This window comes from Octodon degus, unplaced genomic scaffold (assembly GCF_000260255.1).
Source record: "Octodon degus isolate 3935 unplaced genomic scaffold, OctDeg1.0 scaffold00123, whole genome shotgun sequence".
NCBI classification, from domain to species: domain Eukaryota; kingdom Metazoa; phylum Chordata; class Mammalia; order Rodentia; family Octodontidae; genus Octodon; species Octodon degus.
In genome coordinates, this window is record NW_004524699.1 from 4986364 (window position 1) to 4997660 (window position 11297).

An 11297-nucleotide genomic window follows, 5' to 3' on the forward strand; every position below is an offset into this window, starting at 1 on the left:
CCTAGTACTCCTGCCCCACCAAGAAACAGCGCCGGCAATCTCCCTGCTTTCAACACCCATCCCACCGTCCCTGCCACTTTCTGCAGCAGCTCTGGAGTCCTCTTCCGGGCAGTCTGCAGCTTAATTACTCTGCCACGGCTGCCTCGGAGTCCTGCATATGTTCACATTTCCTTTCACGGCCATTATGACTCTGGGGAGGAGCCAGAAGTCACCAGTGGGCCAGAGCGCGAGGCAGAGGAGGACCAGGGTCGCGTCTGCACAGCTTGGGCTCGCCGCAGCATGGTGTGCAGCAGCACTGTTCACCGCTTGTTTCTGATCACACCTCTTGAGGATAGGAAAGAGGACTTCCAGAGAGCTTCAGAAGGCGGAAGAACGATGCTCTAAGTGTGTACTGAGGCAGATTAATGGCAGTGTCTTGTACAGCAAGTTTCTAAAAAATTTAAACATTTACCATATAGTTGATCACATCTCATAAGTGCCACTTAGGACACAGCAAACTAAGGAACAGGGTCACATCTGAACACAAACTTTCAGGGTGTAAGTTCGCTGCTCGCAAACACCATTTATAGCAACTCATCTCAGCAAGCACGGGGGAGTGGCAGAGCAACCATAGCTCCTTAGGACACACCTCGACCTCACTGGGTCCACCTCCAGCTATCTTCTGTTATTTTCTTCTACACTGTTTACAACAGGACCTATTTTTGTAGTAGACACTGCTCAGCAGTTGGGGGCCTGGAGGCGGACATAACATCAGAGAGATCAGGCAAACCCGGAGACGGACTGCGGGACTGAGCACTTGGCAGGCAGAAGCCCACGGTGGTTCCTGGGTGGGGGCGCAAATCAGGTGAGCCCGCCTGTTGCAGGGCTGAATCCTCAGGGAGCACACTGCAGGGGCTGGGCTTGGCAAACGTGTTCAGTAAACTGTAAGCCCCTGTCCCTTCCCACAGGACAGAATTCTAACGTGAGGTGACTGGTGCGGTATGTCAAACGGCTGTGAAGACAGTGCAAGGTCTGACTGACTGCTCTAGTTCATTATGAGGAAAAGGCCACAGTGCTCTATCAGGTGTGTGGCTCATTTAAACTAAGAGGGGACTGGATGGAGTCTTCAGCTACAACAGCGCAGGACTGCTGACACTGCTATCTGATGGTACCTGCTTGGCTTGGCTGGCAGCCACCGGGGCCAACACGGGGTGGGGCGTCTTGGTGGTTGAGTACGGCACCAGAGACCTGAAAAACACAAAGCGTCCACTCAGAGGGCAGCATGAGGAGCACACTGGGCCCCAGGTCAACTTTCCGTCCAATAAGGGACAGCAGCTGGGGAGCAGAATACAGCTGTCTGCAGCCCCAAGCAAACTCATTTCACATTTTGCTGATTGCAGAATAAATTTTTTAAATGAAATTTGGGGTTTAAGTACAAAGCTCCAAGTGGTGACCTTAAAGTTTATCTCAATCCCATAAGGAACTTTAGAACTAGACCTATTAGAACTAGATCACTTTCTTATCTGGAGAGAGCCCTCGCGCATGCAGTCGCCCGTCACCTGACTAGGCTGGGAACTGTTAGCTCTTTTCTGGCCCTGGAAGAAATGTTCAGTAGGATCTGTGGGATGCACACCACTTGCGGAATTCCACGTACAGCTCAAGGGAACGACCCAGGAAGCGCTGTCAGCCTCCCACAGCAGCGCTGCCAAGACCTGGGGCTCCCGGCCAGGGCTGTAGGGGCTCAAGCGTGCCACCGCTCCACGCTCAACCCATGCTTTCGCACAGTATAAAAAGTGCAGCGCTGTGTGCATCTCCTGTTAGCTCTTGACGCTGGATGCTGGAACTCAGGCTGCAGTCACTCGGGGCTAACGTGGGAAAGCCACTGTCAATGTGATCAGAGATCAAAGCTCTGGCGTCTGCTCAGCCCGAAGCTACTGTGATTGGTACGGATAGCAGGAGCAGCCGTGGGGTCTGGTTCTGTTTTTCATAACTTTTGCTAATTTTAGGGAGATTTATTTTTAACTTTCTACCAAAAACTTAACCTGGGGCTGGGGAGATAGCTCAGTAGAATAAGCACTTGCCTGGCAAGCACAAGGTCCTGAGTTCAATCCCCAGTTCTGAAAAAAGAAAATATATTGACAAAAACTTAACCTGGAGCTTGGTGCACACTTGCAATTCCAGAACTCTGGGAGGCTGAGACAGGAGGATTAAAGTCTGAGCCCAGTGTGCCAACTAAGAGCTCAAGACCTGGGCTCAAAATAAAAAATAAAAAGAACTTGGGCACTAGCTCAGGGTTAAGGCCTGAAGTTCGATTCCTAGGTAATTAAAGACAAAATACAATTTAAGTAGGAAAGAGAGGCCTATGCCTCATGAAGAAAGTTACCAACAACTTATGCCTTACAAGCATGTGAGGACTCCCTAGGGAACGGCACAGGCCTTTCCCTACAGACTTTAGTAGATGAGAGAAGAAAAGTATGCATTTTCAATGAAGCTCCAGCCAGCCTGTCTCTCCTGGAGCTGGAAGCAGCTGGAAAGGTGGTCCTCGCTGGAGGAATGCAGCCCCGCTGCCCCAAGCCTTGCCCCAGCCAGCAGGTCTGCAGCTCCACAGGCTCCACAGGCCACAGCACTGCTGCTGGGACCCAGGCGCCCCGGCCAACAAGGGCAGCCTTGCTGGAGAAATGGTTTGAGCCCATGGGACTCACAAAGGAAAGCAGAATCCTAGTTTTCTCAAAGACAAACAAAAAGGAAAGCAGAAGTAAAATAAAAGTAACCATTTATCCAAACCTTGGATAACGTTTTATATCCCAAATTTAGTTATGACCCGATGGCAAATTAAATGAGGCAAATACCTGACTGAGTACAGTGACTGTCCTCTTTACTGTGATAATGCTACAGCCCTCCTGGGAATCCTAAACCCCAAGCACAAGATTAGGCCTCGCAACACCTAAACATTGGGCCACGGGACTCCCCTGCAGCGAACACGGTGTGCAGCAACCAACTGACAGACCAACAGATAAACTGCACCCACGAAACCTCCACCCTGACCTAAAAGAGCAAACAGAAGGGCAGTCTACGCCCAGTGAATATGCTCAAAGGTTTGGCGCGATCGCAGACACAACAATGGAAATCAACAGCCAGGGTCTGCCACGCAGGGCACCGTGTTTTAGATGCCACTGCAGAAGCAACCTTCTAGCAAGACCGATCTGAAGGGTACCAGAATTCATCTTGACACTGTTCTACAACTAAAACAACTCAATGCCAAGTGTAAAGTGACAGTTATAAAACAGGGCTGCTGAATTGTGAAGCAATAAAATGTTGTACAGGGCATTTTCTTACTAGCCTAAATGAACTTTAGCAAGGTAAATACTAAACTTATTACAAAAAGGGTCAACAACTCACTCATTCTTTCATCTATTCCAACTTTTAAGGGGCCTTAAAAGTGAGAGGGCTGGAGAGATAATAAAAATATAAAAGGCTGAGGATATAGCTCAATGCTGGGGCTCACGGCTCAATCCTAGCATTTCTAGCTTAAAATTTTAACAAATCAAGCCCAAGGGCTGGTGAGATGGCTCAGTGGTCTAAAGCACCTACTTAGAACAAGCTTAGTAAAGCACAGGGACCGCAGTTCAATCCCCCAGCACCACATGCCAGCCAGCCCCGCCCCCTGGTGGGCTGAGCTGGCCACATGCGCACGCACACACACACACACACACACACACAAATAAAATAAAATAAAAAAAAAACAAATCAAGCCCAAGCATATACCGAAAGCACAAGAGGGCAAGAATGCACCACTACCAAGCAGGGGCTTAACATCAAAGACCAATCAATATGTCAAATCCTTGTCAAGATGACCCAGTGGGTGAGAGAAGTCTTCAAGAAATGGAGCTCAAAGAACATACAAAATTTAAAGGACACTGAATCTACACACCATTTCCAAAGACAAATTCCACAGACCACACACAAGTACAGGAGCTAACACTTTGAAACTATTAAACACAGATGTATATTTTATGGCTTTACATTAGGCAACAGGTTCTAAAACATGACACCTAAACCACAGAAGCAACAAAACGAAAAACTGGATTTCAAAATGGAACAGTTTCTGTATCAAAGGACACAGGAAGAAAGTGAAAAATCACCTAATAAGTGGAAGGGGGAAAAGAACATTTAAATTCAGCAGTAAAAAGAAAAACAACCCAATTAAAAACCAGGCAATGAATCTAGACATTTTTCCAAAAAAGAAACAAGTGGCCAAACAGCACAGAAGAGCCACTCAGCATCACCAGCACGCAGGGAAACACAGATCACAGCCACAGTGGGAGAGGTGGCTGTCACCACAAGGAAGCCAACTGAACAGGGGCAGCGAGGTCATGGACGAAGTGGCACTGGCACTGGGGAATGGCACAGGGCACTGTCAACGGATCACAGCTATGTCAATGTAAAAAGCTGACCAGGGTGTCACCGTGTGGTCCAGCAGTTCCATCTTCCAATGGAAGCTGAAAAGGGAAAGCAGGGACTCAGCATGCCCCTCCTGCTCCTCGGCATGGATGTCACCACTGCCACCGCCGCCTCTGCCTCCTCCTCTGGCTCTCTAGCCACAGACACAGCACTTGGAGCTCCCATCCCAGACCTGCACTCCAGCTGTGCAGCCAGCATGCCCAGCTCACCATCCTGGAGCATCCCTGGCCACCCTACCTAGGAGCGCCACTCGCCTCCAGCGCCACTCGCCGCCACCACATGCTCTCCACATCTAACACGTTCCATGTCTTCCTTGGTTACTTTTTCACTGTCTGTCTCTCCATGCCAGCGGTAGGGCTTTTTGCGCTGCTCTGCTAACTGCTTCATCTCCAGCACTAGAACAGCAATACAGTGAGCAACGAATGCTAAGTCCATGCTGAAAGACTGAGCCCACCAAAGAACCCCAACATTTCTGAAGGAGGGATGTACCTGGTGCGCTCTACAACAACCAATGAAAAAACAAAGCCCCCTTCGGACCTCACGTGGCCCTCCCCATCTCCTCATTCTCTACTTCCGGCAGCTATGCTCCAGCCTGGGCTGTTACACCCTGCCCTTCCTTGTCTGGAATGCTCTTTTCTCCACTTTGCTTAGCAGCTCCTGACAATCCTTCCCATCGCAGCTCCGACACCCCACCGCATCCAGCCTCCTGCACCCAGACCTGCTCACTGCCCTGCTCTAGGCTATCTCAGCATCCACCCTCTGAACCCGGTGCAGCTGTGTGATGGGAGTCCAGGCAACCTTCCTGTGCACTACTGCTGGACGTGCAGAGTCCCCCTTTGCTGAGCAGACGGGGTTCTGACGCGTGTCCTTCACTGCTGTGCCCTGGGCTCCAGGGCCTGAGCCCCAGACGGGCTGCAGCAGCGTGCATGTGCTTCAGGTAAACGCCACCCAGGGAGCTGTCCAGAGGCAGGAGGGCGAAGCCAATGAAGATGACAGGCCAGGGGCAGGAATGTATGCACTGGCCCTTCCAGACCACAGGAAAGTGCAAAGCGAAAACCTCAGATACACCAGAAATCTACTGCCTTACGGAATGCGAAGTCACTTCACACCAAGTGTGCACTTCAATCTTTCCTCTAGGGGAGGTGGGAAATCTCAGGTTTTCCTGACTGATTATGCGTGGAGTCTGCCAACTTTGAATGTTTAAAATGAGCTGTTTCAGCATTGTGCTGGACTCATACGTTACATCAGGCCAATCTGGTGCAGACCAGAAGAGAAGGTTGTCTGAGATGCCTCTCCAACTTCTGTGCCTGTTTTTGTCAGAAAGTAATCCCAGAGGTGCCCTCGGGCACAGCCCTTACAGATGCCAGCTCTGAAGACACTGGGAGACAATGCCTGGGAAAGATGCGCCGTGCCTCACTTACTGGCTGAATACCTCAGCTCCTAGGGCTCCCTTGTTATCACACGCTGCACTTTCTGCTGGGCAGCCCCCTTCTGGCACTGGCTCCTGCCTCCCCGATGGGAGCATACAACTCCCAACGCTAAGGCTCAGTCTTTCTCTGCACAAGTTCACAACTGCAAGTACTGCATTCAGAAGGAAGGTGGCGCTGCAAGGGGGTCTGCTCTGCAGAGGGCCGCAGAGCAGACATGCAGCAGAGGGACCTCCAGCCACTGACTCCTGAGCCACTGCTTCTCAGCACTGCACACCAAGCCAATGCCCTTCTGCTAGCTCTGGCACAGGGAGACTGGGAAGTATAAAGGGACTGTCTCACTACAAAGGCCCAGAGCAAAGCAGAGGACAAGGCAGGCGCCACCAGCTCTGCGCTGCGAGGTGGTGACTTTCTCCCATGCCTTGACACAGAAGGGAGCTGTGTGGGCTCCAGGAGTCACATCTGGCCCTCACAGGGCACAAGGAAAGCAAGTCTGCAACTCGGGCACTAACTGTCTACACACAGAAGGTGAGGGGAGTCAAAGAGCTGGGTGAGATAACATTGAGATCACCAGTCTCCAGAGCCAGTGGGTGGCATTAGAACTCCAAAGTGGCAGCTTTGGCACTTGAGAGCATTAAAAACAAAATAAAAAATCAAAACCCCACACCTAACTTAATAGTCTAACCAAGCTGGGCATCGTGGCACATGCCTGTAATCTTGGCATTTGGGAGGGGGAGGTAGGGGGACCACTAAAGAATTTGAGGCCAGCCTGGGCTACATAGTGAGTTCCTGCCTCAAAAAACAAAACAAAATGCCTAATGAGTCCTGCGTGGAGACATACACACAAGCAAACAAGCTAGGGGCACACAGAAGCAGACTTTAAAGGCTTACGAAGCGACAGGCCCCTGCAGCTGCAAAGGAGCCTCCTGAAAGCCCAGCTGCAGATGGCGCAGGGCTGGCCACCTGAGCCTGGGGATATGGCAGTGCTGCGCCCTACAGGCAGCTCCTCCACAGTGCAGGTGACCTGAGCCCTGGGTACACACAGAAGGCGCTCACATACCCCACCGCTGAAGCAGGGGCTGTGAGATTATTCTTCAGCTCCTGCACATTGACCACCTGAGGCACGTTCTTCAGAGTTGATTCAGTCAAAGTGCTGACAGCTGCAGAGACACAGGAGAGAGATCATTATCAACTCTGTACAGAGCCGATCTTCCAGCCTTGCAGACATGAAAGACCAGGACATGACCGGAAGGAGGCCGCAGCCTCACCACACAGGGAATCAGCAGGTACCTGGTCTGCGCCAGGCTGACTACGTCATGCAGTGGGCTGTGGAAGCAATGCGGAGGTGAAGGACGCCCTGGCCAGCTTCTCTGCAGCTAAGCTGAAGCACCTGCTGCACTGCTGTGCACCCCAGAAAGGGCAGCAAAGGTCACTCACAGCAGCTTCAGGCTTGGGGTCTTCCCACGCATTCATCTGTCCCCTTCCCACAGGCTCACAACACAACAGGTTCTGTACAGTGCTGAGAACACAAAAGCTGCCTGCAGGGTTGTTTCTTCTTTAATGGAGTTTATGGCTTGGTGAGAAAGACAGACAGACATGGGAGTAAAATGTGGGGACAGCCTGGACAAGAATGACAGCGAAGATGAGGTCTGATTAAGAAAAGACAGCAAAGGCTGGCAAGAAAGCTCAGTGGACTAAGCACCTGCACAGGCAAGCACAGGGACTGGGGTTCCCCCAGCAGCACGTGCCGCGCTGGCCCACCCCCGGACATGCTGAGCTGCCACCAAGACTGGGTGTGGTGGCACACGCCTGTAATCCCAGTGCTGAGGAGGCTGAGACAGGAAGATCACTGTAGTGAGACCCTGTATCAAATACATAAAAAAAAAAAAGACAGCAGAGACAGGTGAGGTCATGTGCTCCATTACCTTTGTAGCGTGGACTCCAGAACTCGCTGCGTTCTGTAATGAGCGACTAAGAAAGCCTGTGCTAGGCCCTCGGTCTCTGCTAATTCTGCCTTTGACAAAGGGGAATGCTGTGTCCCAGGCAGGGCAGCACTCTGCTAGCTATTTCAGAAGTAGAAGAACTCCCATCCTCTTCTTCACGAGTGACAAGAACACGGTGCCTACAACTCCATGCAGCCCTGTGTGTTTAGAGGACCCTGCACCTGAGAAAGTTTTGTTTCCACTATGCTAAGGCTGGCTTTGAACTCTTCAGTGGTGCTTCAGCCTCAGCCTCCCGGGATTACAGGTGTCACCACCATACCTGGCTTGGTCAGGCTGTTAAGTTGTGGCGTTTGATTTTTTGTTTTTAATGCTCTGAGGTTACAGAGCTGCCACTCTAGAGGTCTCATGCCACCCGCTGGCTCTGGAGACTGGTGATCTCCAGGGCTAGCTTGCCCTGCTCTTTAACTCCTCTTGCCTTCTGTGTGTAGAAAAGAATTTATCATCACCTCTTGCTGAGATCAGAACATCCCAAAAGCCTGGCAGATTTCTCTCTCTCTCTTTTTTTTCCAGATTTCTAAATTTACAAGTAATCAACTGGATTTGGGGCCTGATTGGTGGCATGATGCCAAGGTGGCATGATACAGCTTGGCCCACATGATAAAGAGACCATTAAAGAATTTCATTTTCTGAAAACTTAAAGGTATCTTACAAAGTTATCTTGTCTTTCTTTCACAGTGTCTACTCAGGCGTCTTAACACAGTTTTAATATCTGAACATTTCTTGAAAATTTTTTATTGTTGTGTAATAGTAATTCCTTTTTCGCTAAATCAAGTCATCATGTCTCTTCGGTCTTCCTGAAATGAAAACATTTGGTTTCTTCGCCTTCCCAACATGGCGCTGGTGCGATGTTAGCCGGGGCTGTGTGCTGTCCTGAATACCGCAAGATCTGCTTGCAGATTCCTAGCCTCCTTGGCATGCTGGCAACCTTGCCAACTATTTTGGGGGAAGCTGAGAAGATCAGCCTGTAAAAGTGTTAACTAGTGACAACTGAAGTTCTGGGGCCAACTATCCACATTACTAAGCCTTAATATAGAAAACTTGAATAGCCACAAACCACTGACAAAACATTAGTTCTAATTAGCCCATTAGAGTTTCCATCTATAAAGGCTGAATTTACGATATTAAGGAAAAGCCATTCTGAAGCAGAAAGAACCCAGGGTAAGAGTTAGGGTTCTGTTACTTTTCAGGTAACTTTTACTTCTAATTAATCTGGCAGCATTAAAATGCACAATGAGCACATTAATGCCCAGTATTCTGGGGTGGATGGGAACTAAATATGCCCATGAAATGTTTCTAGTATTACTAGATGACCTCGCTGCAAAGACAAATTTTAGGGCCCACAGCAAACATCAGTCAAAAGTAGGGATTATCTCAATCCCTCCTACCACATGCTGTGCTGGCCCTGCCTCCAGGGTGACCGAGTCTGGGGGCTGGTGGCACATACCTGTAAACCCAGCACTAGGGAGGCTGAAAATGAGGATCACTACGAGCCTGAGCTGTATAGTGAGACACTACCAAATACATAAAGTAAAAAAAGAAAAAGGATTATTAACATGACCCCAAAACACCACTCATTGTGCAGGTGACTACCATGTGGCAGTGGTAACATCTCCCCCAGGGAAACGCGCAGACCCAGCCTCCGCCTGGGGGAGGGCTCTGAGGAGCAGCAAAGCCCACTCTTCCTGCCTCCCACTGCTGTGCTTCGAGCCCTTACCTGGCGACTGACTGGCCATCTGCCGTCTCAAGGCCGCTGCTGCAGCTGCCTGCGGCGCAGCGATGGGGTGGGAGGGCCCAGGAGCACCATGCTTCACAGTTTTCGTCACCAACATTGTGCTGTCGGCCCCCTGAGGAGTAAGTTTGCTAGTAGATGCAGACACTGAGGGGAAGAGAAAGGTGAAGTGAGGAAATGGGCCAGCAAAGAGGAACCCCAGCAGTTCCAGAGGTCAGACTGAGTTAGGCTGCAGGGAAGAGGCTGAGATTCGCACTCTGAAGCATTAACACAGAAAATGACCAGGAAGGGGAGAAGCTGGCACCCACACCTTCCAGACAGCGTGCCCACCCCTGCTGTGTGCACTTCCTCTTACCCTGATGGACAGGTGGCTGTGACACCAGGACACATCATGGATCCCTGGTCCCTTCATATGAAATCACTCAACTGGTCCTCATGCATCCATCTCTACTCAGTCACCTCAACCCAGAGCCCCGGCACTGCCCTGAAGGTCAGAGAGCCACCTGCGGGTCCCCCAGTGACCTCAGCACAGCTTCACTCCGAGGGAGCATACGAGTGCAGCTGCAGGAGTCACCTCTCCTCCGCTGCTAAGGAAGAGCTGGACCCCACACTAACACTGCTGCGGTGCAGAACCTCACGAATGAAGTTACCCCGTGACCCTCCCACTGCTTTCAAGGGGAACGTGCTCCTTTTGAGCCCCAAATTTCTAGAAGAGAGGCAGACACGTGCTGGCACCTCATCAGGGCCTTGTCAAAAATACAGGAACACTTGCTTGCTGGCTAGAAACCAATAAGGTAATAGTTTTTCTCTTCTGTTGACTTACGTGACGCTCCTACAGTGGAAGGCGAAGAGCTGTGGCTCAGGTGAGATTTGGCAAAAGGCACTGCCTGGGGCAGGAGGCCTGGCTGGATAGAAGGTGTGCGGACCACAGGCGCATGTCGGGGCCCCTGGACCACTGCCTCTTCGTCTTTGCAAGACACCCGCACATCCTCCCCCTCCAGAGACTGGGAGATGGACGACGTGGAGCTGGCTTCATCCAAGTCTTCATAGTACCTCTGCGACAGAAAGGCTGACCGAGATAGGCTGGCTGTAGAGACCCAACAAAGTACAATTTAGAGAACTCACAGCAAGCCTGGGAGCCACGCGGTGTGGCTCCGCTGTTGATGAGACACACTCCATTTGTCAAATGAGTCAATTGTTACGTTTTTAAGTGGAAGTTGCTGTTAGATATGAACAAAGACAGTCTGGGGTCTGTTTGCAAAAGGGCTTTGAAAAACTGAGCTGTGTAAGACAAGGACATCCCAGCTGCCCAACTAAAGACTGAGAAAGCGCAAGAGACAGGATTAGTGCTAGTGGAAAAGCCAAGAACCTGCAGTTCTCACCAGAAGCCCCCATGTAGAAAATCACACTGCAGAGAAGTCAACCCCATGTTCCCGGGGCAGGGGAACAGTCACACCAGCTCTGCCACTTTCCCAGCAACCTTCAAGAAAAGCCCTGACCCACGCCAGCCCAGACAGATGGCCTCAGTGTGCACATGCCAGACACTTCCAGGCAAGCCCCAAGCCCCATGGTCTGGATCAGATCGTGAGGGTCACACAGACACGCTTACACGCACACACAACCTAACCCTGGCTTCCTCTGCTTTTTTTCCTTCTTCAAATCACGAAGTAAGGCTTCTGCCATATCACCTTTTTTTTT

At 50.8% G+C, this 11297-nt stretch overlaps 1 protein-coding gene across 3 annotated transcripts in view; it reads right to left on the reverse strand.

The window, feature by feature from the left end:
• The window catches only part of Nup214 (nucleoporin 214), an 80269-nt gene that overhangs the window by 35379 nt on the left and 33593 nt on the right, over positions 1-11297 (reverse strand). For all 3 annotated transcript variants that reach the window (XM_023700313.1, XM_004640444.2, XM_023700311.1), the window contains exons 22-25: positions 10423-10686; positions 9585-9746; positions 6928-7027; positions 1152-1227 (exon numbers count right to left, since the gene is read on the reverse strand). In XM_023700313.1, coding sequence (XP_023556081.1) covers positions 1152-1227; positions 6928-7027; positions 9585-9746; positions 10423-10686 — 602 coding nt within the window. The remainder of the gene's footprint in view (positions 1-1151; positions 1228-6927; positions 7028-9584; positions 9747-10422; positions 10687-11297) is intronic.